The sequence below is a fragment of the Podarcis gaigeae genome (genome assembly GCF_964106915.1).
Source record: "Podarcis gaigeae genome assembly, chromosome: 1".
NCBI lineage: Eukaryota > Metazoa > Chordata > Lepidosauria > Squamata > Lacertidae > Podarcis > Podarcis gaigeae.
Window position 1 is genome coordinate 81,445,080 of NC_139678.1, and position 27,815 is coordinate 81,472,894.

General features: G+C 43.5%; 2 protein-coding genes across 8 annotated transcripts; both read right to left on the reverse strand.

Moving 5' to 3' along the window:
• Positions 1–1,107: 1,107 nt before the first annotated feature.
• LOC310825894 (membrane-spanning 4-domains subfamily A member 15-like) lies at positions 1,108–11,763 on the reverse strand. Of its 6 annotated transcripts, none has more exons than XM_083699956.1 (8): positions 11,489–11,763; positions 9,531–9,780; positions 7,718–7,840; positions 7,377–7,433; positions 5,974–6,085; positions 4,521–4,637; positions 2,791–3,839; positions 1,108–2,200 (listed from the first exon to the last, which is right to left on the reverse strand). In XM_083699956.1, exons 2-6 carry the CDS (start codon positions 9,756–9,758, stop codon positions 4,531–4,533), a joined length of 627 nt encoding a protein of 208 aa, XP_083556082.1. In that variant the 5' UTR covers positions 9,759–9,780; positions 11,489–11,763; the 3' UTR covers positions 1,108–2,200; positions 2,791–3,839; positions 4,521–4,530. The 6 variants fall into 6 exon arrangements, with proteins under 6 accessions (XP_083556082.1, XP_083556081.1, XP_083556083.1 ...); XM_083699955.1 differs by having other exon boundaries at positions 1,108–2,192; positions 2,782–3,839; positions 11,489–11,738; XM_083699957.1 differs by having other exon boundaries at positions 11,338–11,738.
• A 1,849-nt stretch (positions 11,764–13,612) lies between these two features.
• Positions 13,613–27,245, reverse strand: LOC310825886 (membrane-spanning 4-domains subfamily A member 8-like). Of its 2 annotated transcripts, none has more exons than XM_083699848.1 (7): positions 26,650–27,245; positions 22,191–22,397; positions 21,589–21,708; positions 20,648–20,704; positions 18,253–18,396; positions 15,215–15,328; positions 13,613–14,051 (listed from the first exon to the last, which is right to left on the reverse strand). In XM_083699848.1, the coding sequence occupies exons 2-7, from the start codon at positions 22,392–22,394 to the stop codon at positions 13,920–13,922; spliced, it is 771 nt and encodes a 256-aa protein (XP_083555974.1). In that variant the 5' UTR covers positions 22,395–22,397; positions 26,650–27,245; the 3' UTR covers positions 13,613–13,919. The 2 variants fall into 2 exon arrangements, with proteins under 2 accessions (XP_083555974.1, XP_083555973.1); XM_083699847.1 differs by lacking the exon at positions 26,650–27,245 and adding an exon at positions 25,444–25,554.
• Positions 27,246–27,815: the final 570 nt, after the last annotated feature.

The following is a 27,815-nucleotide window of genomic DNA, read 5'->3' on the forward strand; positions in this document are numbered from 1 at the left end:
AGGGTTCCAGGTGGAGAAATCGAAGTTGGAGACAGAATTGCTAGAACCAAAGACTAAGGTACTATCAAGAATGTATAACTTGCTGTTAAAATGGAACACACAGGAATAAATAGTTAAATCTGCTATGATAAAGTGGGCACAGGATATTGGGCATAATATTATGTTTGAGGACTGGGAAAGGTTGTGGACCACTGGGCTGAACTTCATTGCATGTAATGCTTTGAAGGAAAATGTAATGAAAATGATATACAGATGGTACATGACCCCAGTTAAACTTGCCAAAATATACCATTCGTCTGATAATAAATGTTGGAAATGTAAAGAAAATGAAGGAACATTCTTTCACCTCTGGTGGACTTGCCCTAAAGTGAAGGCCTTCTGGGAAATGATATATAATGAGATGAAAAAGGTATTTAAGTATACCTTCACTAAGAAACCAGAGGCCTTCCTCCTGGGTATTGTCGGCCAGAAGGTGTTAAAGAAGGACCGAACATTTTTTATGTATGCAACAACAGCAGCAAGGATACTCATTGCCAAGAATTGGAAGACTCAAGATCTACCCACACTGGAAGAATGGCAGATGCAGCTGATAGACTATATGCAACTGGCAGAGATGACCGGCAGAATCCGAGACCTGGGAGAAGAAAGGATTGAAGAAGATTGGAAGAAATTTAAAATTTACTTACAAAAATATTGTAATTTGATTGAATGTTAAGAAGGATGCTTGATCATAAATAATTGGCCACCACTAAACTAGATCAGAATTAGATGATAAGTGTTTAAAAGACAAACCCTTTGGGAGAACTATTAGATTATATTTAAACGAGTGGATATAAGATTGTAAACAAGATGATAATTTGCTTGAAAAACCTTTTAACAATGTAAGTGGGAGCAGGAGACGTGAGGAAGTCCAAACAAGTTATGAAATTTTGTGTGTGATATAAGCAATGTTGTTTGTTACTTATGCTTTTCTCTTATAAAAATCTTAATAAATATTTATATATATATATATAAAAGGCTAACTGCTTACACACACCCCATTTTTATTTTTACTGACTTCAATTTTCAAAAACAGATGTCATTTAAAAAATACGAAAAGCACAAGACTTGAAACTGCTAAATTTATTTTAAATTGCAAGAATAAGTAATACAGCAACCTTTGGTTACCTTTCTGAAATGCATTAAGTACATAAACCTGTTGAAATCACTGCAGCTCTCAATTATAGTTGTATGTACAGATAAGAGTCACAATAAAGTCAAAGATCATTCAGATTTAATATTACACACGACATGCCTTCAAAAATGCTTTTTAAAAGCTATTCTCCTTGTTTTGTTTATGTTCTTATTAAACTTCTCACCTGCTCTTCAGCAGCAGGTCCAGGGTGGGTTCCAACAGTTTAAAAAATCAGTATTAAAAACAGTGAAAATAAATTTACTGCCACAGGAAAAAGGAGGGTCCTATTGTGTGCAATTCCTCAGGGGATGTGTGTAAATCCTCGGTATAGGAAGAAACAGGAAGTGTTGTCAGCATAGCAATGTTCCTTCCTCAACTGCCATTTTACAAAATCTTTTTACTCAACCTGTAGTGGAGGCACTGAAACTCACACTGGATGAATGTAGGAATATGGAGTTCCTCATCTGAGACATGAATGCCTACTCATATTCTGCCACTAATAGACTCAAGATATTAGCAAGTGTATTAAGCACTTGAAGGCTCTTTGGTTAATTGCCACTTACGTACTTTCAAAAGCCAAGTACTGATGGATGTATCCACAGATTTGTAATGATTTAGCCAACAATCAAGCAACAAGCTTATTGGTTACAGCTTACAGAGAGGCCGGCACGGTATTATCATCAGATAAAATCTATTTTCTCCGGTTCCCAAATCCAATAAGGACACACAATGGGTGGAGAGGTTCAGGTCTTTATTGCTATAGGAATAGTGGCTCGGTTTGGGTTTCTTTCCAAAAAGACTAAACAAAGCAACACTCAAAAGTAGAAAGCATTTATACAGAGTTGCAGAGCATGACACCATGCCTGATTCCTCCCACCCCTCCCAAGCTTGCTCTCGACACATGGGCACTAGGTACCAATTGCCAATAAGGCAAAATGCTTGCTTGAAGCCCTATCAGATTTGATGGTTGCTCTTCTACTTGCAAAGCAGTTGCTTTTAATATAAACTTTTGTGCTTTCTGCTGGGCTAAACTCATAGCTGTCAACTTACAGATTTGAAAATAAGGGACCAGCAGCCAAAATAAGGGACCTGCAGCCTCACCTGTCCCAGGCACTCCAGTCTTCCTGTCCTCCTGCAGTCTGGTCAAACTCATGCCGGTAGCTTCGAGAACACTGTCCAACCAACTTTGTAACCAGAGGTTCAACTGAATAGAATCTGAATCACATGTACCACAAGGCCTATGCAGCCTCAACTTAAGATGGCTCCCCGGCCTGGCTTTGCACTGCAAAGTTTGCAGCAGCACGTGCAACAAATGGCGTCCAGCATTCAAAAAACCCCTCAGCTTGCATTAACTAGCCACACACAAGGCATGCAAGCTCCACCCCGCAGTCGTTCTTAGACTTCTTATTGGTGAGCAACACAGCCAAGCAACACAGTTGGAGCTTCCCTCCTCCCTGGCCGGCAGGGAGGGAGGGAGAGGAGCTGCTTTCTTTGAAATTTAAGGGACATCATTTAAGGGACATTTAAGGGACGTCCATCAATAAGGGACAGCAGCGGGACATGGCGCTGGAATAAGGGACTGTCCCTTCAAATAAGGGACACTTGACAGCTATGGCTGAACTGGTGGTTTTAGGCTGAAACCGGAGAACACAGGAAGTTAGGCCACTATACAGAGTCAAATCATTGGGTTCATCCAGCTTGGTGATGTCCACACTGACCGGCAGCAGCTCTCCATGCTTCAGAACTGGGGTATTTAAACAGGAGCTTCTTAAAGGCTTTCTCCCTTCCAGCATTGGGGGGGAGGGGCGTTCAGGCAGTTCTAGAGATGCTGCTGTTGCTTGCTGTCTCAACTTAAGATGTTTCACTCTTTGACACTGATAAGGGGAACTTCTCAAGTACAAACCAGGACACCCAATTTTTGGATTGACTTGCCTAAGATCCAGGACAAAGCGCAGCCTTTCGGAAATTCCCCTGGGACATCAATTCCACCTTTGAAACCTGGTAAGATCCGGATGTATGGCTGCCCTAGTTTACAGGGAAGGGACAGTTGTCTCCTTATCTGAAATCTGACAGCTGCTGGGTTTATCAGACTGCTGCATAATAAAAAATATTTCTGGAAACAAACAAAAGGATGTCAGGAACTGGTGTCAGTCCTGCCATTTGCCCAACCATGCTGGGTGCTGACACTGGGCCTGATTATTAACCAATCAATCGATTAATCAATTAAATTTCTATACCACCCTTCATCCAAGGATCATAGGACCTAGTGGTGGTTGACCTCTGCGGTGCCACTCCTTGCAGTCAATAAATTTGGGAAAAGGAAAGGTGGTGAGGAGGGTTTAGGAGAATCTGAAACTAGAGGCACCTGCTTCACCCCTGTGGTAATCAGTTAATCAAATGGATTAATCTACTAACAGTTGCAGTCCTAGCACATATCCAGACTAGATGAATATATGCACCAGAAAGAAAAAGCAATTGATCATATTGACTATTGTTGCTTTGCTGCTGTTGCTTTGCTGCAGTTGCACTTCCCAGAACTTCACACTTGGGTTCTTTATTCTGTCTATGGAGAAAAATCCATAGGATCATAGCGTGGAGGAGCGAGATTGTTTTCTGTGGGAATCAAGGCATCACTGCTGACAGAGTGTGGCACAAAGACCATTGCCTGCAACATTGAAATTCAGAAATTCAGTATAAGAAACACTTTTCTTGTTGTTGCTATTACTTTTGTCGTCATGATGGATTACCTCAATACATTCTGCTTTCTGTTTTGTGTGAGTTTGCCTGTGAGTTTGCTCTATCACAATTCTGTACAAAGTAATTTAGGTGTAATGGTTACAGTATTGCACTAGGACTGGGGAGACCTATCAGCTGTGTATGCATTACCATTTACTCTGGCTCCAGAGTGCTCACACTGCTGGTGTTTGAAGCCATGGTCACATGGCATTAACCACAATCCATATCTACCCTGTGTAGTTTCTTGAGAAATGCTGGTGTTTGTCGTGTTTTCCCTCAAATCCATCTGACTGCACAAAACCACAGCACAAAAACAAACCAATAACCCACAAACACATTTAAAAGGCCAGAGAATATTAATCAGCCAGACACCTGGTCATAGAGAAATGTTTTCACCTGGCGCCTAAAGATATGTAATGAAGGCTCCAGGGGTGTGTGGGTGTGTGTGTGGGTGTGTGTGTGTGTGTGAGAGAGAGAGAGAGAGAGAGAGAGAGACCCATGCCACTCCTTAAAGGCTAGAATATATAAACATGGGAAATGAAAAGTCAACTTTTCTTTGGGATCCTCAATAAGATTTGCTTAAACTCCAAGCAAGTTATCAAGCGCTTACCGTCTCAAGATTATAGAAGTTCTCCTGGCACCCAATGTGTGACATCAGAACGGTGATGCAGAACTCCAGCAAGCTGAACAAGAGCAGCAGGAAAGAGAGACCAAAGCCTATGTTCTGCTAAATAAAAGAAGTACCTTTAATCTCTCTCTCTCAGCCCTTCTAACTAATTGAGCCACAACATTAGGAAGTGTGCAAGTAACCATCTTCTGAATGCTACTGAGTTGAAGATGTAAGTGAAAAATTTGCCTTGGGAAGGGCTTGGGCACCGATGATAATTATCTGGTGATGAGTTATGCCTGACATAGATGGGAAAACCTACTGTATTGGGGTGGGGAATTATAATGCTGCACACAGCGCTATTTTTCTAGAAATAGAGGTGCTGGAACTCACCATGAACTTTCCCCTTGTTCTCTTAGAATGCCAATTGCGTCCTCCAGAGAGGTGCCAGAACTCAGTTCCAGTGAGTTCCTGCTGAAAAAAGCCCTGGCTGCATCTAACACTGTGCTAACTAGCACAAGCTCTTGCACAACAAAACTGCCAGTAGACCTGTTGTTGGATTCCTTAGATGTGCAACCATGAGAAAATAGGTGCCTGGTAGCAAAAGGTTTTCTGAAACAGCAGGCAGCATATCTCCATTCTAGGTGATTATTATAATAACCCTGTTAACATTAAGGATTTGGCGCCTCAGTTGGTGTATCCCTGTCCCCTCCCTAGCTTTTTAAAATTTGTATTATGTCTTTTGATATTCTAAGCCTGAGGGCAGAGGAGGTGTTGCCTATAAGCCACTCTGGGAGCAAGATGGTTCTGTCCACCTTGCCATAATGCCTAGTTTCTAAAGCTGCAGCCTAAAATGCAAAAAAAAGGGGGGTGCATGGATAGAAGACTCAAAAGTGCAGCTTGAACTTTGCTTGCTATTTTCACTTAGAGCTTGTTGGAAGGACAACGGCAGAAATCATTCCATGTGCAACTCAAGGATTAATTCTGTTACTGTTAAACTCAACCAGCTAAGAGGGGGCGGTAGAGATGTTGCTTAGCAACCAGGAAGAGTGGCATGATATTTGCTGAGGTAGTATATGCCCTGATTGGCTGTGTAGTTCTGAGAGACGCTTGTGTATTTCTGAGGGATGCTTTTCCTCTGCATGTTTGTTTGAATGTCTTGAGGGTTCAAGTTTTGTCTTGCTCCTAAAACTGGACAAAGAGGGTGCCAGATGAGCCTCCCACAAGTGGGGAGCCACCACTGAAAAGGCCTGCTAATGTGTTGCTACCCTCCAAACCTCCCATGGCGGGGGTGCACTGAGCAGGACCTCAGATGATGATCGCAGGGTCGTATGGGGAGGTGTGGTCCTTGAGGAACCGGGGACCTGAGCTGCATAAGGTCAAAACAAACACTTTGAATTGAGCCCTTCTTGGATGCTACCCAGAAAAGAAGTTTTGCACGGAATGCTGCATTCACTTACCTGTGAATAAGGATTGCCTCGATTGAAAGCCAGATCACTTATATATAGAATGGTGCCAGCTGCTGACATTACAGAGCTTGTGATGTGCATTCCCACACTGCATTTCGCCTAAAACAGACAAAGAGCCAGTTTTCTAAAAATTACAGAGACAGAATGCAGGTCTCCTAAAAGACAAATCATTTATTACTTACTGACTGACTTAGTTGCTTTATGTTGCCTAGAGCAATGCAAAGCAATGTAAATCAATTTATCCAACAAATAGAGTCACGCTCAGTCCACGAGAAGCAAAGCACCTGTTCTGCAAGTAGCCTGAATTTCAAGCTGTATTGGAGTTTTCCTCAAGGGTCATTTAAACCCAGAGAAAAACTGAAGTGGCTGAGGGCACTGTGGTGGCAGTGAACTAAAAACACAAATACAAATTAACATAAAAGCATACCACAATTTAAAAGCAATTTAAGACAACCCCACCCTACCCCAAGTAAAACGACACCCACCCCCATTAAACACTAACTTAAAACTATCAAAACAATTAAAAACAGTTTAAACGTTTCAGATAGTTGAAGCCATGGAAGCATACTCCAACCCCAAGGTCCGTTCAGCTGCCTCAGTTGTATTTCATCAGTCAGTCTGGGTCTCAGGTGCCCTCCTAGGCCAGATGGACATGGTCTGCCTGCCCGGCAGGGGACAGGTCAGGTGAGGCTCACAGCCACAGGTCTCAGGCCAGAACAAGGTGGGCTCTGAGGCATAGGGAGCAATGGGAGGTATGCCCTAGGGGGCTAAGGCAGGCCAGGACCCACAGCCCAGGTGGGGCTTGCTAGCTTGAGGTAAAGGTGAGGGTCAAGCCCAGATGCAGCAATCAACATGCAAGACAAAAAAGTGAAGCAAATTTGGCCAGGCCTTTTGGGTTTGTGGCACAAAACCAGCACAACACTTTGGCACTGGTTTGGCACTTTGGAGTCAAATAGGACAAGGTTGGGTTTGTTAGCTCTTTACTTGTAACCCCGGTTTGAGTGTCTATTATTCAGTTTAGGGGGTAGCACAAAACGTGGGCTTGCAGCACAAAACGGCACAAAAATAGCACAAAACGTTGGCACCTGTTTGGAGTCAATTCAACAAGGTTGTACTTTTTGGCATTAACCTGTGAGCCCAATTTGCTTTGTCAGTTACTCGGTTTGGAGGGCAGAACAAAATGTGGGGTTCACAGCAGAAAACAGCACAAAGCTAGCACAAAACTTTGGCATTGGTTTGGGGGGCATGCAGAATTTTAGGGTCACACATAAATGAAGCTGCATTTATCATTACTGCTAAATAAATTAATATTTCTCCTTTACTATCAGTAGCATGATCAATAGTGCTTCCCAGCCATTAAGATTGACTGTTATCGATCTTTCTCTCTCACCAGACAGCGTGTTTGATGTTTCTCTGCTGACATCGACATGCTTCCTGAAACAATGAACTGTACAAAACAAGGGGGAAAAATATGTGTTTAACTGCAGCTCACTTCAAAAAATCCAAAACATACTCTCTATTGAGAGAAAAAACTGAGTTATAATGAGATAATAGTACCTCTTCTCTCTTTATTTTATTGTGTAGATTAGTCACACCAATCACTCATTCTCTACATACAAAAGGTCAACAACTTGAAAGAGTTAGAAAATAGATACCCTTTTAAAACTCCGGACTCATAACCAGAAACACAGAGAAACAATAGCTCTCAAAGGTAAATGAAATACTACTTACAAATGCTCCACCCCAAAATGGATAACCTCCAACAGCAGCAAAAGATATATAGGAGTGACCAATAAGAAAAAGTAGGAGCGCTCCAAAGCTGATTTGCATTAATCCAATTAAGATCTGGACCGTCTATTGGAAGAAAATGTGCAAACAAGGTAAAATAATTCTGCTCGTTCCTCAAAAAACATGAATTTTTACTCATTAGCACAATCTGAAAAATACCCAGAAAGATTGGTCTGTCTATTCCTTTGGGTAAATAAAATTTTTAAAACAGGATAACTTCTCAAGAGGCTAGAGAGAACACCATATGCATATAGATATATAGGCTGCATAAATGTGGGGTGAGAGAAATTCAGAGAAAGACATTAGATTATAGCCAGACAGACTGATATTGGGACTAGTATCTGCCTCATTGTGAGGTCACAAACACAAGCCAGAAAGAGAAGGGAGGAAATAGGTATAAGCATGCATAGGACTGGCATTGCTACAGACTGGCTGTGTTTGAAATGAACTGATTACCGGTAGATCTTTAAAACTGATACGCAGAGTGATGCTCATTTGCAAACCTGAAGTTTCCATTAGTGCAAAACCAGAACTTTTAAAAATTTATCCTGGTCCCAGAAAAGTTCCCTGAAAATGCCACCTTAGTCACCCATTGACTTCTATGAACCTTAAACATTTTGTCTACAGTTTTTGCTCCCCATATCCAGGAATATATTTTCAACTGTCTCAGTTACAGACTTCTATAGTAATCAGTGCCATAAACCTATGTAAGTGTGTGCTAAACTTTATGGATGACTTGACATTGCCTCAACTGACAGAGGGACCCATATTTTGAAGGATCCCCCCTTCAGAAGGGTTTCCTACCAATCGTTTAGAAATAAGTGTCTCAAAATTCCTATTTTGAATTAATATGGGAGTAATTCAATCACTTTTGGGGATACACTATTTCCCCTCTGTTTGGGGGTGAGGAAGAAATCTTCTCCCTAGACTACTAGCTGGCTTGTTAAGAATTCCTGTAATGTCCATTTCAATGTCCCCATGACCCCGTTTGATCAGTCACTGAGCCAGCCAATAGGGGCAAGCACCTTGAATTCATAGAAAATCTGAGAATAATCTGTATGAGTCTTCCTCAAATTCTTGCCCTCTGGATATTCTGGGCTAGAACTCACATCACTCCTGATCACTGACCATGCTGTCTGGGGCTGTCTGGGAAGGCTGATCTGGATTATCTCTTTTGGCACCACCTTTCTGAACCAATTTCTATGTAAAAATGTCTGATTATCCTTTCTATTATGTTTCTGGCACCACCATCCTTTTAAATTAATCCCTGTTGATCAGTGTAATAATATCTGGTGTTTGGTCCTTCCTGCACTGACCTCACTCTTGAAGGAAAGGCACTATTGTCATTTTTTCAGCTGGAACTCACCAGAACTCAGTTCCGGCACCTCTCAGGTGAGTGCCATTGCCATTACTGTCGTACCTTGGACCTCAAACCCATTGGCTCCCGAACAAATTGGCTCCGGGGCAATCGAAACCTGGATGTGAGTGTTCCGGTTTTCGAACAAATTTTGGAAGCCAAACGTCTGGCGCGGCTTCTGATTGGCTGCAGGACTTCTGCAGCCAATCAGAAGCCACGCTTTGGTTTCCGAACATTTTGGAAGTCGAATGGATTTTCGGAACAGATTCCGTTCAACTTCCAAGGCACGACTGTATAAGAGAAAAAGGGAAGTGTTCATGGTGAGTTCCAGCACCTCTTTTTCTAGAAAAACAGACTGCTTACGATGCACCTAAATGTGAGCAGATCTGACACACTTACCCCCAGAGTCTTGGTCTCCATTTTGAGGAGTTTTTGCCATGCCTTAACGTGTTGGGGTTGGTTGCTCGGGCTTCCAACCTGCTGGCCAACATATGGCATGTATTGTACTGCCCCTGCTGGTTGGATAACAGCACCAGGGATCTGCTCGCCTGCCTGGATTACGTTCGCAGCAATTGCAGGAATGTACACCACTGTTCCACTAGCCATTCTCCCTGGATGCGTTGCCATTGTTTAGGTATCTTCAAGCAAACTAATAAACCAAAGAAATAAACAAATGAAAGGCGGTGGTGGGGAACTCTCACATTTGGGGACAAGTTACCAACATGCACGGCCGCATATTCATACATGATGTGATATATACTAAATCTGAACCCATGAAATTGTGCTTCCTAGCGGTGGGTTGACTCATGAGTCAATGGTGCATTATTTGTGAGCAATTCCTATGCTGCTTTTTGTGCTTAAGGCAGCACACACAGGAAAATAATTGGACAAGGGCAGATAAGGGACAGAAGGAAATAAACACCCATCCCAAAAACTGTTTAATTAATGCCAGGAATGGCCATCCATTACTAGTAATTTTTTTTTTGTCTAAAACAGAGTAGCCCAACTACTAACATAGAACTTCCTTGTTTTTCCGCCCTCCCTACAGTGGGAGTTTCAGTTTTCATACCATACCATATGAGGTATTGTCTCCTCTTTAGTCAGGATTGCATTTCACAACAGTAATGCTGCATAATTAGTTTAAGTTTCAGAACAGTGGGAGAGCGAGTGTAGCAGTAAAATGCATTTTGCGGTTAGGGGAGATTCACAGCAAGGAATCAAAGGCAAATTCTTGGCTATATTCAAGATTCACCTGCAAAAAAAAGGGTGTGTTTTAAGAGGTGGTTGAGGTTATTTTGTAATACTGTACTTTTCTCTCTTTCCAGGTGTGTAGTTGGTAATCCTGAGGAAATTATATGTATATATTTGGTACGCTGTGATATATGCAGCTACCCTCAAACACTCCCTAAACAGAGTTCCTGATTTCAGCAGAGGGTTGCCAACATTTAACTGTGACTGTGCTCTTGTGCCTTTCATGGCAGCTTCACCTAAAGTGATTAGGAGGGGATCCTGCCCATGCAAGGGCACCATCTCGCCCTCAGCATTGTGGGTGCCCAAGCACCCATGGCCCCCTGGAGCTGGCTCCTATGTGCCTATGCCCCATGTTGTGAAAAGCTCCTAGCGATTTCAGCAGGTGTTGGTAAAGGCACAGGTGTCATTTTAAAAATCAGTTCCTCTATCGCAGGGACCCATTGGGGAGGCACCCACATTATTCTGCATCCATGTTGGCTTTCTCTTCTTCTGATCCGTTAAAACTTTTTGCCACACCAGCCTCCATGCCCGAGGCGGCCACAGATCACAGCTTTAGCCATTATCTTTATGAGGAGTTCCCATGGGGGAGAAGGAAACTTCAGTGGTTCAATCAGTCACTGTATAGCTTTAAATCCTGACTGTAAAGATTCTTATCGGAGTTCGGCCAGCTCTCTCTGCCACTAACAAAGCACAACTAACAATGCATCTTCTGTCCCGTGCAATTGCTGGGAAGAGCTGGCAGGAAGGGGCACTTGAACCCAGCTCACTGCCTCTCGCCTCTAAATGCCCCCTACCTGCATTTCAGGAAAGAAATTGGCAGGCATTGTAAGAAGGGTGAATCACCCCTCTCGCCCCACATTTATGCCCACAGTTCCTTCCCAGCAAATGCTCCCTCCCTTGCCTCTCCCTTAGTAAGCCCGAGCTGCAACACACACCTAAATATTTTTTACAGTACCTGTTTCTGCCCTTCTGCTTATTCAGGAGTGAAGGCAGAAGCTCTTAGCTCATGTTCAGGAGCTCCTTCATGCCTTTCAGAGGAGGAGAGCTGCGGATCAAAGGGAAGCACTGTTCCCCAAATTAAGATAACGCTCTCCAGATGTACTCACGTTACACCGGCAGCCCCGTGTTCCTTCAGCAGGGAGTGAAAGGCACAACACGAAGAATTTGGCCAGCCTATCTTGTCCTCCCCATTCCCCTTTCAGGGAAATTCGCTCCTTTTGTTGTGACGCGCATCTGGCTGCAGCCTCCTTTCCCCACCCTGGAGAGTCTTTTCATTCCATTCCTGCCAGGGAGATTCTTAATCCGGACCAGAGACAGCCTTGAGGAGCTGTGAAGCTGCCCAGGGGCCTCTTGTTTAACTTGCCAGGCCCCACATAGCTTTGCAAATGTGCCAGCAGTTTTATTTCTCAGATGTCCCACTGAAAATGGGGTGGTTGGGGGATGAGGGTTGGGAGACATCCTGCACCACAAAAGCAGGGCCGGATTTAGGTTTGATGAGGCCCTAAGCTACTGAAAGTAAAGGGGCCCTTTATATGTCCAGCTGTCCTTTGTCAACAACAAATTGTCGCTGTTTTTTTGTTTTGAATATATGCTATATGGTAATGTATGGACCTAATAAGTATCTAAAGCCATTTGCACATGTAGAATGTAGGCACCTTATATATAGTAATGAGCAAAGCAGTGATATTTTAGGGAGCAGGCTAGCAGGCGGGGCCCATTACTTACATCATAGGAGCCTACACAACACAAAACACTATTGCTGTATGTAGGTTTTATTTTATTTATTTATTATCTTATATTTTAGAAATGTACATCCAGGTTTTTTCCTTTAAATGTTTTTTGGGGGCCCCAAGAGAGTGGGGCCCTGAGCTATAGCTTGTTTAACTTATACATAAATCCAACACTGCACAAAAGCCTGCTTGTGTTCTTTACAATTTGCAGTCAACTGAGTTAGAGGCAGCACTTAACTCCACTAACCAGAGAGGGGCTGGGCCCTTGATCTATGTGGAAGTATCAGTTGGTATCTTGTTTGGATTAGACATTATTTTTGTATATGCAATTAATTAATGTAACTCTCACCCAACGTCCTTGTGCTACACTTGTTTTTATGTAGGGAATCATTTTGGCTGTTTTTTATACATCCTGTTGTGAAACCACTTCAAAATTTCACTTAATAGAAAGCAGTTCATAAATCAAATAAATAATAATATTGAGCCCTGCTTCTGCGTGTTAACTGTGTCAGAGGAGGGAGGCTGTGATTGTTCAGTGTGGGGTGGGGAGCAGCAGCTCAGCAGCTCTTTCTCTTATGTAACTGTTCTTCCTCCTAAATAAGTCTGGCCTTCAATTCAATAGTTGTTCTTGGGAGGCTCATGTGAGGAATATGCTGCTTTTCCATTATTATTTTTTTAATATTCAGGATGCTTTTAGCAATGCCTTTTGTAAAGGCAGATCTAGAGGCCTCAGTCCTTAAATTTGCCATTTTAGAAGGATATTTTAAGCAGCTACCTGATAGAATTAGGATGCACAGAATCTGATAAGGATTGCAAAATCTCTAAGATGACAGATATACATAGCAGAACTCTTGGCGAAAATGCTAGCCTGTGGTTGAGACCCAGATATGAAGGCTGCATATACCTGTGACTAGTGGTTAAAAAGGGGTTTCTCCTTGCTACTAAGGATGGGAGAATATCAATTTTGGGTCCTCTCAGGTGTTAATTTCTCCAATCTTAAAATTCAGTTCCCCACATTAGTTTGCAATTGTTTAAAAAGTCCAGATTGGAGTGGTACTATTATTCCCCTTGATGTGGAAACTATACTTCTGTTGATGCAGCATAGAATTGCATTAGCCTTTTTTTGTTGCTGTATCACACTGTTGACTAAGTTTTGATCTACTATGACCCCTAGAACCTTTATTTCAATATATGATTGCGGTGGCAAGACTTTTACATGAACAAAGATGGAAAAACTCATAATTACCAACAACAGAGGAATAGTTATTAAAATTATTGAACTTAGCTGAGAGTGCAAAATTGACATGTTTAATCAGAGAAAAGTCATAGTTAACATATAGTAAAGACTGGAAAACTCTTATAGAATTTTTGCGTGAAAAAGAAAATGAATAAATGACATTTGGGTTTGAGAACTGAAGATAATGTTGGTTTATAGAAAGTAATTTTGACAGGTGTTATATTGGAGTGGATGAGTTGAATAATGTTGATATAGAGCTGATAGACGAAGAATCAGAAGTTATTTATTTTCTTAATTCTATTTTTTCTCTTTCAATTTTCCCCCCACTCCTCTCGTCTTTCCTCCCTTTCCTCTTCTTTTCCTTTGGGTTTGTGTTTTCATCAAGATTAACATTTTAGTTCTGATTTTTTAAAAAAGATATTTGATAATAATCTTTGCATTCCTCTTTCTAAATTCTAATAATATTTTATTAAAAATGGATATATGTGCCAAAAAAGACAGAAAAGCAAATGAGTATTAATTTCACTCCTTTAGCAGCATCTTCCATATACAGCTTCTCCTTTAGATTCTTCACTCATTCTTGGGGAAAGAATCCACAGTACTGTAAGCTGGAGGAGGAGCAGAAGCTGGAGGAGGAGGAGGAGGAACACAATTGCCTTCAGTGAGAGCCGTATCAACAGTGTAGGGAATATAAACCATTGCCTGTATAACAGAAGAGTAATTCATCAGAAGAAGACACATACCACGTCATCACCATTGTCATAATCGCCATCCTGGCAGCATTCAGGGGCCGCCACCACTCTGGTCATCTTCATGAATGAGGGCGAGAACATCACAGAAGGGGCAGTGCCAGCGAGCAATTCTGATTGTGTGAGGATCAGTGTTAAAATATCGGAAAAAGGCTGGAGCTGGCAGATTATCAATTTGCAACTGCACTTCCTGCTCTGCAGTTCTCCAAATCCTTCTGTCTTGCTCTAAAAGTTGCATGACAGGTAAATCCTGCCTAGGCAAACTGGGACAAGGAATAAAGCCTTTGTCTCCATATTCTACTACTGCATAGTGTACCACTGCATGTTGGTGTAATGTGAACAATGGGTTTAATCACACAGTGCTTGGGCTCATGTCTTGAGGAGCACATCCCCCACGCCTGGATGTTCTGAGATAAGGGTGCTAGACTTCAGCAAGATCTTACCAGAAGTCAGCGCTGACACAAGCGTTCTGCAGGGGCCACAGCTGGTGCTTTGTGGCCACCCCCATGCCATGCAAGCAAGAGCAGGATGGTGCTGGTGGGGTGGCAAGGGCAAGGGGGTAAATGAACACAAAAATGTCTGGGACTTCCTTCTTTAAAAAGATTCCTGCCCTCTCAGCCGAGTTTAGAGATAAACTGGGTTATTTGTTTTGGGTTCGTGTTTCCTCTTAAAGGAGTGTTTATGATCAGCACTGGATTCACAGCAATAGACTCCAGGTATGTACATCTATCTGTGCAAGTTTACTCATGAGATAAGTCCTCAGTAACAGGGTGTAATTTTTCTTCGTTGTATTGTTTCATGTGTTCAAGGAAAATATTCCACACACTCTAACACTTTTTATAACAGTGATAAAGTAGTGGCAAAGACCTGTAGGTTCTCTGGGCAAAAAATGGCTGGTAAAGTTGTTGGTTATGAAGCTTCCTGGGTAATGAAGCTTGCCAGTCACTCACTTTCACCTTGAACTACCTTCCAGGGTTGTTGTGAGGATATATGTGGAAGTGGTGGGTGGCTCTTTGGAGACAGGGTGGGGTGGAAACATAATCTTTAAAGGAATAATCCTCTCCAAACCTCTCAACAAGATCTGCTTAAACTTTAAGCAAGGTATCAAATGCTTACCGGGTCATTGGAACAGCAGGTTAACTGGCACCCAAAATGTGCTAGTGAGACCGCGATGCAGAACTCCAGAATGCTGAACAAGAGGAGAATAACGGCAAGCCCAGTACTTACAGCCTGTGGAGCACAGAAGCGGGTAGAAAGTCATTTATCATATACAGTTCAAAGTACTGCCAATTAAGTTTAGTTGCAACATTACAAAGTATCCTAGTCTCCATCTTCTATGTAACCTTCTGGGAATCAGCCTAGGAAAATCTGCTGGTAATGGTGATGATTTTGAATAATTTGATTAAAGCATTTGCTTCACATACAAATACCTCTTGAAACGTACAATTGTAAAACCAAGGATAGAGAGTACAATGCCCTAGCTACTGGGGTTGGGGGGGGGTTAGTTGTCTGCCCCCCCCCTCGGGATGAAGCCTCCAAAAGGGCACCATTGAGGCTCCCAGCCTCTATGTGTGTGTACGCAAATGTGCTGGGTCTTTGACCTGGGTGAAATAAAACCTAGTTTCACCCCTGGTGAATTTGAACCTGGGCAAAGACCCTCATAGCATGTTTGTGTTTTGCAGCATCCCAAAGCAGGGCTACCAACCCAGAACCGACACTGTTTGGTAGGCAGTGGAACCTGGAATGCCCTCACACAACTCTAAACATGGTCATTTGAGCCTCATTTAAAGGCTCTATTATGGGATATCTGCAAAAGAACAACCCTGCGCACATTCTCGTTTGTTGGGTTTACATTTGTATGAGACCAGACAAAGGAAGAGCCAATTTGAGTCTCACATCCAAAAATACCCTCTTTGTTAACCCTCCTATGTCATTCGCAACACATCCTTGTGAAGGAAAAGCAGCAGCTGGGAAGAATCCTAAGGAGCAGAAATGTCAGTGCCTTTATGCATGAATTAAAGGTATTTTGGCACTCCAAAGTCTGCCCTGAAATGAACACCACCCCTTGGTCTTATTTGCTTTGTCAGCTTTCATGACAAATTAATCTTGCCTCCTCAAAAGGGAATTTCTTTTGTTTATAATATAGTGACTCAAGTCATTATGCTGGCGTTTCTGATTTCAAACAACATCAGAACTCAGCACCGAGGGTGAACATTCAGAACATGCAAGAAACTGGAGCTGGAAGAATCCCATGTCTGGTTTTGTTGTTGTTGCATCCCTTCCCTTTTTGAAACAAGACACCTTCTCTTCACTCCCCAGCTCAAGGAAGAGGCAGAGCGAGACGTTCTGCCTTTCATGTACAATGACGCCACATTATCTAATGGAAGCCCATGGCAACTGCATAGCCATATTCCAAATGGCATTCCCCAACTGCAAGTTGTTGTTGGCATCAAGAGACAATGGAGTGTGTCTCTGGGGGTGAAGACAGACCACTGCGTTATCAGCACCAAAGTGAACTTCCCAAGGTGCAAGCCTGGGCAGTGTGCAGGAAGGTCCTGGGCTGCCCAGATGACATGACCCCACCCCCTCTCATGCTCATGTGGCCCAAAGGAAAGCAGTTTGGCACCAGTTAGGCTGCAGGAGTTGCTGGAAAGAAGCATATAAAGCACCACCCAGCCATCTTAGACTGCACTCTGGATTTATGTAGCATTTGCTCCTTAGCATTGTCTTCTCCTGAATATATCCTGCAAGGCAGCAGAGGTTTAGGATCAGAGTTTCTCTTCTCCTAGATGGGCTACCTTCCCAGGCTGATGAGCTCACTTCCCTCTACAGCATGTGCAGAAACCACCTTCTTGACTGTTGGATCTGCTACTGGTCTTATCCGCTCAATTCACCAAAGCCTGTCTTCGCTTGCAGGGGAAGTCCTTAACTCACCAAGGGTTTAAGACCCATCGGCTGCCATCACCTGGTTTAACTGGCCAACCGAAGCCATTTTCTGGCATGTGACTGCTGTCGCATGCTGAAAGCTTCTAGGAGCCACAGGTGAGAGCTGAGTGCAGGGTGGAGACCAAAGGTGGACAAACTACCCCAGAAGGAGCATGACGGAATGGATGCACTAGCTATAAGGATAAATAGCATTTTCTCAGGGACAAAAATATTACAGTGCTAGTATTGGGGATATGTAATTTTTCCAGTAACAGAATGACTGCTTAGTGGAAAGATGTTTGCACAGGTAAGTAGCAAGCACGCAGCAGTAATAATAGTAGCACTAATAAACCTTCACTGGAGGTTTTTAAGCAGAGGTGTGTTTTTAAACACAGCACTAACAACTGCTGTAAAAGGCCACACTGACTACCAGTTCCAAAAGCTGCCTTGAACAAGAATTCTAGAAAATCTGCCATCCCAAAACTTTGAAGGTAAAAAATGTTTTTAAAAGTAAAGCAGGACCAATAAAAACTTTAAATCTGGCATACCATTCCAAATGGCAGGCAAAATCAGAGCCTGTGACCAAGGGCCACATTGTCCACAGGCTGAGTCATGTAGCTCCATCTACATGATGGAGGAGGCCTTAAAGTAGCAGAACTGATGCCTAGTGGGTATTCATCTGTTTTTGAAAGAGAACAAACTGTAGCAAGCTATGGAGAAAGAACAGCTTAAGACCAAATGGTCAGGCATTTCTGTCCAGGCTTCAGAGCCTGCCAGAATGCTGGGTTTCCAAAGCTACAAACCAAAATGCAAAGAAGGGACCTGGGTGGGTAGGAGAACCATGTGGAAAGCATCAGCTATGCTTCCTATTTTCACTGCTGAAGAGGCAAGCTACCTTTTAAACTAAATAGTGGCTAGTCTCTTTAGCAGTGAGAGGTGATGTGTTGAAAACAGAAAGCAAAACTGATGGTGATTGGGATTTCTCCCTCTTTCTGGATGCTGCCCATAAAGACATCAAATTGAATCATTGCAGTCATGGGACAACTTCTGTGAGTACAACAGAACATCTCCCTCTTCTTCTTCCTCTCACTCCTCACCTGCAGATTTGGAGGGGGGGCACACAGGGAGAGGAGAGGAAGGGGAAGTTCCATCGGGTTCACATAAGTTGTTTCTCACATACACTGATTAGTCCAAAAGCCAAAGTTCTGCATAGCGTTCTTTTCACTTACCTTTGCCCAATAATACCTTTGCTCAACCTCATAATAATATGGATAATAACGAAAAGGACCTACAGACAGCTCTACCAAATAAAGAATGATGCCAACTAATGCCATTACAGCACTTGTGATATTCATTCCTACGCTGCTTCGCACCTGAAAGAAACAAAGAATGTCATTTTCAGGCTCCAAAAAGTACAAAGCAAGTACAGTGGTACCTCGGGTTAAGTACTTAATTCATTCCGGAGGTCCGTTCTTAACCTGAAACTGTTCTTAACCTGAAGCACCACTTTAGCTAATGGGGCCTCCTGCTGCTGCCACGCTGCCGGAGCACGATTTCTGTTCTCATCCTGAAGCAAAGTTCTTAACCTGAAGCACTATTTCTGGGTTAGTGGAGTCTGTAACCTGAAGCGTATGTAACCTGAGGTACCACTGTATAGTGTTACACGCCACCCCAGTCTCCACGCAGTGTTTCATTTAGAAATGAGGCACAGCGGAGACTGTGATGTCTTTATGATATATAGTTTAATTACATGTACATATACACAACCTGAGCCTGCAATGGAGAAGCTTCTAGGATTACACTGCATTTCTCCCATGACTACCACCTTGGATTCACACTGACATAGTGCTCTGACTCCCCGTCTCTTCAGCTTGCTGTGTTTGCAAAATACAACTATTTTTTCCTCCTGCTTACAACAGGAAAAATGCAATCCTCCCCAAAACTGCTCTCCCAAGGCTTTGTCTTTTTACTCACCCAGCTCGGGGAGGGGCTTTCCCTATTTGCCTGCTGGTACAGAATTTCTGCTTTGTTACTGGCCTGTCTACCTGTCCTTTATTTGCTTAACATCCCAGCCATTTCCTTCCTCCCCCCCCCCCCTTGATAGTTCCTCTGCCAGGCAGGTTTCTGGTCAGGGGAAAACTGGTTTGGCCTGTATTTTAGCACTTTCCTAAATCCAGCTCCTGACATTCCATTTCAATATTCTAAGTAGTGATAAAACGTTAACATTTACTAACCTCAAGAATTAGAAGAGAAGCCCAGGAACCCCACAGACTCATAACACAAGGTTACCTTAAAGTTAAATTATCTGATAAGAACATGAAGCTGCCTATCTTGACTCTTCTGTGGGAGAGCTTCTAGCAGTTCTGGCAATATTTTGAATTAAGGTAACCTCCATAAAACAATTCCATGTTAGTTACTGAGCTCCTTCAAATTGTGTCATTTTTGTTGTATACATTATACGTATATAAAACGTGTCATACTATGGATTGTTCTACCTATTTTGATGTTTAAAGGAAAGGAAAGTAGTTGTTCAGGAATGTTCATCTATTGAGTTCTTAATATGAATTAAATGTCAACACAATTCCTGTGTTGAATCGGGGGGGGGGGGCAGTATTTCCCTTACAGAAAAATAATTTTTAGTTTGTTGAGCAATCAACCTTCACAAACCTGGCACCCTCCTAATGTTTTCAGACTCCAATTCCCATCAGCCTCAGCAACTATGGCAAGTTCTGTTGTGTTTGGAAGTAGCTGTTTCAGGCCTGCTGTGGGTCATTCCAATTTGATTTATTATTCAGGTTAGCATCTGATTAGTGAAATCCAAACCTGTTTTGCCCCCCATGGCCTATAGTGGGAAATCTAAAAATGGTTGTAATTTCTTTTGCTTTTCACATAAATGGATAGAATTTGCATATGCCAGTGAGGAATATCAGAAGGGGCACAGCGAATGCACAGTTCCTTGCTAGAGTCCTGAAAGAAGGGCAACAGGTCCAGCTGGCAGACTCAAGGCTGCATTGGCCAAAGAGGGTCCTCATTTCAGACAAAGGCTGGTCTGGTCAAGATGGATGCTTATGGGAACAGAGGGTGGGACTTGATGGAGGCTCCTTGTTTCAGAACTTGGGCTTACAATAAATGAATCTACAGAGGAAGCTGTCAATATGGCCTTGGATTTTTAATAAGAAGGAAACACATTAACTGGCATTTCCTGGATCATAGTAAAGGTAAAGGTAAAGGTACCCCTGCCTGTACGGGCCAGTCGTGACCGACTTTGGGGTTGCGTGCCCATCTCGCTTAAGAGGCCGGGGGCCAGCGCTGTCCGGAGACCCTTCCGGGTCACGTGGCCAGCGTGACGAAGCTGCTCTGGCGAGCCAGAGCCGCACACGGAAACGCCGTTTACCTTCCCGCTATAAAGCGGTACCTATTTATCTACTTGCACTTAAGGGTGCTTTTGAACTGCTAGGTGGGCAGGAGCTGGGACCGAACAATGGGAGCTCACCCCGCCGCGGGGATTCGAACCGCTGACCATACGATCGGCAAGTCCTAGGCACTGAGGTTTTACCCACAGCGCCACCCGCGTCCCTCCTGGATCATAGAAGAGATTAAAACTCACATTTCTGTCTCTCTCACCTGACAGGGAGTTCCATATTTCTCAGCTAACACCGACATGGTTCCAGAAATAATGAACTGCACAAAACAAGGAAAAAGACACATTTGACTGAAGTTCATTTAGAAATTTCAAAAACATGCTCTCTACTGTAAAAAACTGGGTTATATCAGATAACAGAACCTCTTCTCTCTTGAAGTTCACTAGTTTATCCTTCTAGGAAGAGAAGCATTGTTTTTATCATGTTAGAATCACATACCTGCATAATCACAAATATTCAAATAGCGGCCTCAATTCTCTAAGTGCTGTCCCTTGTGTAGCCAGAGTAACACCATCCACACAAAAGGCAAATGGGGGGGACGGTATCAGCAAGCTTAGGAAAACCCAGTTTCAAAAATGCAAAAGATATTTGGGGTGGGGTGGTAGGAACTGAAAAGAGGAAGGAAAAAACTCAGAACAGCCTAGTGAGGACTGAGTCTGGTTGGCAACCTCAGAGTGCCGGCTGAAGTAGAATTCCCATGGAGGAGAGGGATGGAATGGAGAGTGCTGGAAGAGGGCATAGCTGGCAAAGAGGCCTACAACTCCCAGTAGCCCTAGCCAGCATAACCAATAGCCAGGGATGATGGGAGTTGTAGTCCAGGAACAACTGGAGAGCCATGGGTCAGACACTGGCTTACTTAATCCAAATGCTTTCTAGAAAAGATGCATTTAAGCCTGATGTCTAAAAACTATATACTCAAGAAATGAAGCCTTTTCTACAATTACAAATCCTTAAAATAAATAGAGTGTACTTCAGGGAAAGCCTTCTTAATGACACAACTATTCTGTTACCAGTCACCTATTCTCCACACACAAGGAGTCACCACCTGAACAGAGATTTGGATGCAGATCTGCAAAGTCTAAATTCAAAATCATAGGCACTGATACACACTGTCACTCAAAAGGCAAATAATATTCTGCTTACAAATAGTCCACCCCAGAATGGGTAACCTCCAAGAGTAGCAAGAGTCAACAGCCAGGTACAAAGAACAGCTGAGACACTCCCAAAGCCAATGTGTATCAAACCAATTAAGATCTGGATGGCCTGTAGGAACAAAATGCACAAAACAGCACATCAATTTCCCTTTGGTAAATTCAGAACTGAAACACATTCTCCCCACCTCATGATGCTCACCCAGGTCCCGTCCCCCCCGCACCTGCTAGTAAATTGGACCTTGCTCCCTCTCCATGCAAGTAGTAGGCATAGCATACCCCCCCTCCACATTTTACAAGCCATTTCCTTTACTATAACACATTTCTGTATGACATTTTAATTAATATATGCATCTGTAGAACCTGTTCCCCTAACTTGTTTCTTTGGTTGGAGAACTGTATCACAAAATTCAGAGAACTGCATTTTAGTCTGCCTATTGTTTTGGGAAGTGCAAATTTGGTTGGTTTCCAGGGAAAACGCAAGCCAAACTGGTTTTCTTCCTCACCCCCCTGCCAGGGAGCAACAGTGCAATCATATGCAATATTCATTTAATTCATTGGACCTCCATGTTGGCAGATCTCAAATACACTTACCCCCAGAGTCTTGGCCTCCACTTTGACAAGTTTCTCCATCCACCCTGTTTGAGGTTGGTTGTTGGGGATTCCAACCTGCTGACCTGCATATTGTATGTATTGTACCGTCCCTGGTGGTAGGGTAACAGTACCAAGGATTCCCTGGCCTGCTTGGATAACACTGGCATTAGTTTGGGGAATCAGCACCACAGTTCTATTAGCCATTATCTGCAAAAAGACAAACAAACAAACCAAAGATACAATTTTTAAAAAAATAACCGCTCAGATTTGGGCAAATACAGTGGAACCTCGAGTTATGAACGTGATCTGGGCCCTTGGAGCCCCAGCTCCCTAATCACTGTGGGTTTATTTTAAGAGCAGCTTAAACTCTTCACTTTTCCTCACAAATCAGAGCAGGCAGGAATATCAGTGGGCACCTACCACTGGACCAGGTGTCCTCCTCCTGGACTATTCTATCTCCTGCCTCTGCTTGGCTGCGGGACCCAGAGGTACCCAAGCCGGCCATTACCATTGGTGTACTATCTGGTGGAGCAGGTAGAGGAGGTGCCCTGATCCTGCTGCTTAGCCCAATGGCAGGTTGCTTGGGAACACCTGCCTTGCCCAACAGATGATGTGAATCCAAGTAAAGGATCAGGGTGGCGGTGAATTGCAGGAGGCAGAGCTTGATTTAGGATATGGCAACACGGGACATACACTAAACCTGTAATTTGCAGTACTCTAGATAATTTTGGGACCTCTAGATAATTTTTGGGAAACATAAAGAGCAGAGAACAGTTTCTGCTAGGTTCCTTTTGGGTTGTGAACACCTCTCAGGTGGGTGCCATTGCCATTATAAGAGAACAAGGAGGGGCGTTCATCGTGAATTCCGGCACCTCTTTTTCCAGAAAAATAGTGCTGTGCACCAACTATACCAGATTCTATTTGGGGCTTCAGAGACATGGAAGGGAAGGAGAGATCAGCATTATTCTTGACCTAATCTAGCTCTCTCTTGACTCATTTAAACTTTTATTAGGCATGCGGGTGCCCACACAGACCTTTAAGCATGAGACAGGGGCATGCAATAGCTTTATGTATCTTATCAGTAAAGTGTTTCTTGCTCCTTCCAGTGGCGTGGGCAGGGAAGGAAATATTGCTTTTAAAACATGGTTATAACCAAAATTTGCATTGCCACTGTGAACTTTGATCTTAGTCTTGATGACTGCGTTGAGGTTGATGGCAGAATTGACATCATGAACATTTCTAACAGGAAGAGTTTGAACAGGAAGAGACCGAATTTGTTTGTTAACTGCATTCTTTAGTTTATAATGCCTTTATCTCAGAATATTTTGGTGGGAGCTGCTGCCTGATATGGCACCAAGGAAAAAGGCGGGTACACTATGTGATTTCTGTTCCTATAGTAGATTTGAGTGTGGTTTTCTTCTGAGATTCATCCATAAGCTGCTCTGAAAGCCTCTGTGCTATAAACCGGGATAGAAGCAATCTAATTTGTAGAACAATAATTCTAAATATAATAATTGTAACATGTACCGTATTTTTCGCCCTATAGGACGCACTTTTTCCCCTCCAAAAATGAAGGGGAAATCTGTGTGCGTCCTATGGGGCGAATGCAGGCTTTCGCTGAAGCTTCAGGAAGCTATCCGCAAGCCTGGGGAGCCCGCAGGAGCTCCCACAGGGCTCCCTAGGCTGCGGATAGCAGCCTGCTTCCCAGAACGCGGGGCGCACTGAAAGCAGCGTGCCCCGCGCTTCGGGCAGACATCGGGCAGCCCCACAAGCTCGGGGGACAGTGGGGAGGCGCAGCGCCGCCATCCCGCTGTTCCCCGACCTGGTTTGGATTCCCCGACCTGGTTTTGGGGGGGAAATAAATGAAAAACATTTTTCCTTTATTTCCCCCCAAAAAAACTAGGTGCGTCCTATGGGCCAGTGCGTCCTATGGGACGAAAAATACGGTAATCCACATGGCCTAAGGATACTTACCCAGTTGTACTTTGAGAGGTGGAACTAGGGGGGGGGGGATGAAAAACCAGGCTCTCTGCCACTTGTTTCCCTTGTAAATTCAGAAAATTTAGGGAGGGGAATGACACAATTAACATGTCCCCCTCCCCAACATCAATTCCATGCTTTACAACTGCTTCCACATGCCTGATAAGTTAACGCAACCCCCCTCCACACAAATACATTTGACCAACCCTGTTAAAGAAGAAATACCTTAAAACATGTGCAGTTGTATAATTTTTAAAAAAACACATAGTACCAGAAAGGCAACACAAGTAAAATGGCATTTGATTCTGCTGCCCTGGTGCTGCATATGCTTATTTGGGAATATGCAAACCATGTTGTTGTGTGTCGAGGTCCCCAAGCCACCCCCCCCCAAATAAGTCACAACGCACACTTAATTTTTGTTTAAGGTTTTTGGCATAATTTTGGCCGCAACTTAATTTAAATACAAAACCGTGAGTGGTTGTTTAGACATTGGTTACGACTATCTGTCCCCCCGCCTGGGGACAGAACTGACTTCTGGGCACCACCAAAAGACAGTGCAGGGGAAAGCAAGTCGGGGAGAAATGGAGCTGAGTCACAGACCCTCAATTCTCACCCGCATGCTCCCCAAGGCTTGCTGGCCCTAGTCCCATTCCAGGGATTGGACGCAAAGATGGCAAGCCCCAGGATTCCTTTAACGGAATTCCCTTTCCGCAGCAACCATGGAGGGGCAGGCCCAGCCTATCCTAACCCCTCCATGGAGGGGCAGGCCCAGCCTATCCTAACCCCTCCTCCACCAATTTTTAACCAATGCTTAACCGCAACCTTAGAAGTTGTGACGATTTGCTACGCAGTAGGCAAAAACCAAATGGCCCAGCCAATCAGCCAGATGGACAAAATTCCTACCAGGCCCCTGCCCCAACGTCAGACGACCCCATGACAGGCATAGCAAGGTCAATGCAACAATCCCTTACTTTAGGGTAGGTAGGCAGGTGATCCGTTGCACGCAGCAAAGAGAAAGCTCCAGGCTGCGTGCAGAGTATTTAAACATCTTACCCCTCCCACCAAAATTGCAACATAACTTTTACCCCAGCAACCCAGCGAAACAATCGTTGCCCCAGGCCATCTTTAGAGACCCTGCCTGGCAACAGAGGGGTGGCTTGGCAGACCCCACCGCAACACGTGCTCTCCATGAGGGAGAACATGCTTTGTAGGAAAGGATTGTTTGTTTTAAAAGTAAAAATAGTAAAATGAACTTTTGTAACCATAGACATGCCTGGATAATAAATGTTGTTTTAAAACGAAGAAAGGGTAAACGCAGTATCCACTGGCATGCCCATGACAGTCACGACGCTGGGTCTCTGTGCCTCTGCCTCCATAATCTGCTACTCTCCAGGTGATCATTTGGGGGGCCCTTGGGGAGCGGGATCTTAGCCCTGAGATTCAGCCCTACAGTTTTGTATTCCTTTCGAAAGGGAATGCTTTTAACCCTTAGCTAACATTACTGAAACCCTCAGAAAGAACCTTTGTCTTAGTAAGTATCTCTTAGTTAGATTATGGAATGAACAAGTGACACCAGAAATGGTCTCGAACAATCTAGCTCAAGGCTTTTTCTGATGCAACATCCACTTCATACATTTAAAGCTCTCTTATATCCAGTGCTTTTTTTCAGCCAGGGCACACCAGAGCACACTTCCGGCACTTCTCTGGTGACTTACTGTAAGAACTTCATGATGAGTCCTAGCACCTATTTTTCTTGAAAAAAAGCACTACTTATATCACTTTAATAATCATGGTTTACTCCAAAGAGTCCTGGAAAGTATAATTTGTTAAAGGCAGGGGTGGAGTTTGGTAATATGGAGCCCTGAATGAGGACAAAAATTGCTCTCCCCCCCCCAACAATATATCTTATTTTCACAATTATTATTTTTGGTACAGTTGTTTTTTATGGATATTCTCAGCTGGTATCCATATAAAGAAAGATATTATTATTATTAATCTCCTTAGTTGGCACCCTGTGCAGGGGAACCACCCATACCACCCTAAATTTAGAGCAGTTAAGGATGATGAGACTTGTTAGGAAACCCCTTACAAAGCTAGAATTCCCAGCATCCTGAAGAAATTACAGTTCCCAGGATCGGGGCAGTGGGGGTGGGGAGCCATAACTGTTAAAGTGGTATAAGAGCATTTTAAATGTATGGTGTGGTTGTGGGTGCTATTCCTCTCTAAGCTGAGATGCTTGAGAGAGGAGGAGGAGGAGAAGCTTGCCCAGGCCTTAATTTTCCAAAGAAAAGACTTCCACACACTGTGGCAGGGATAAAAAAATTGCCTTCTGTTCCTTGTTGGGGTTCATGAGGGGGAAACTCTCTACCCATGTTCAGCAGAACCATTTTATTCTTTCAGTCCTTTCCCAGTTGAGGCCTGGATCAAATAAAATACTGTCCCCAAATCAATTTAATTAACTTTGTCCAAAAGTACTTACGTTACACTCCTTGATCTGATCGTCCTCAGCCTCACAGTGTGTGTCTCATGTATCACCAGGAAGCAGTGAGAAGTGAAAGCAATAGTGTGTAAAAGGGGTGTTTACACAGCACCAGACTCTGACTCATCCCCTTTCCTTCCTTTTGTCTCATTTCACTGTTGATTACTGTACTCTGGACTTTTTCCATTTCAGATATTCTCCTCGCTCCTGCCAAGGAACTCCAAAATAACTTTCTGTCTTCCATCTTGGCTTGCCTTTGTATTCTGCATTGAGACTGTGTGTGTGATTTGTTTAATCTCAGATGTTCCTTTTCACCTCCCACCAGAGAGATCTTCCAAACTTGTACAAAATGCTCATTTTGGACTACCGTGGATCTTAGTGAATCTCTTAAATCCTGTCTTTTAGTCCTAGGACACTTCCACACCATGCGTCTGAAGAATTACTGTACCACTTGACAGTCATGGCTTCTAAAGAATCCCGAGGACTGTAGTTTGCTGAGAGTGCTGAGAGATATGCGGAGACCCCTACTTCCCTTATAGTAGCTCTAGTAGTGAGGGAAATAGGGGTCTCCGAACAACTCTCAGTACCCTCATTTCCCCCCACAGAGCTAGATTCCAGACCCTCCAAGTGTCCCTATTTTCCAGGGACAGTCCCAGATTTACAGAAGCTGTCCCAGTTTCTGATTGGATCCCAGAATGTCCCGCTTTTCCTTAGGATGTCCCTATTTTCGTCAGAGAAATGTTGGAGGGTATGAGATTCCCGAGTTCCCTGCGAAAAGTGATGGACTGTTAAACCACTCTGGAAATTGTAGCTCTGTAAGGGCAATAGGGATCTCCTAACAACTCTCGGCACCTTTAACAAACAAAACTTCCTCATCCAGTGGTACCTCAATTTTCGAGTGTCTCAGAAGCCGAACGTTTCAGTTTTTGAACGCTGAAAACCCAGAAGTAATTGCTTCCGTATTCGAACAAGCCTCGGAAGTCAAACAGCTTCCACTGAGGTTTTTTTTCAATTTTCTGAATGGAAATTGCAGGCGGCCATTTGCACCTCAGTTTTCGAACGTTTCGGAAGTCAAACTGTCTTCTGGAATGGATTACGTTTGAAAACTGAGGTACCACCGTACTCTTGGGGGTAAGCCAAGACTGTTACAGTGCTATAATACTGTG

Excerpts from the sequence above, each read along its gene's own strand:
- LOC310825894 (XM_083699954.1), bottom strand. The coding sequence starts at position 9,758 with ATGGCAACGCATCCAGGGAGAATGGCTAGTGGAACAGTGGTGTACATT. Across the intron at positions 7,434-7,717 it reads CATTTTGGGGTGGAGCATTT|TTCATTGTTTCAGGAAGCAT; the intron begins GTAAGTAGTATT and ends TGTTTTGTACAG. Across the intron at positions 6,086-7,376 it reads AACATCAAACACGCTGTCTG|GCGAAATGCAGTGTGGGAAT; the intron begins GTGAGAGAGAAA and ends TGTCTGTTTTAG.
- LOC310825886 (XM_083699848.1), bottom strand. The coding sequence starts at position 22,394 with ATGGCTAATAGAACTGTGGTGCTGATTCCCCAAACTAATGCCAGTGTT. Across the intron at positions 20,705-21,588 it reads CATTCTGGGGTGGACTATTT|TTCATTATTTCTGGAACCAT; the intron begins GTAAGCAGAATA and ends TGTTTTGTGCAG. Across the intron at positions 15,329-18,252 it reads AAAGGTATTATTGGGCAAAG|GCTGTAAGTACTGGGCTTGC; the intron begins GTAAGTGAAAAG and ends TGTGCTCCACAG.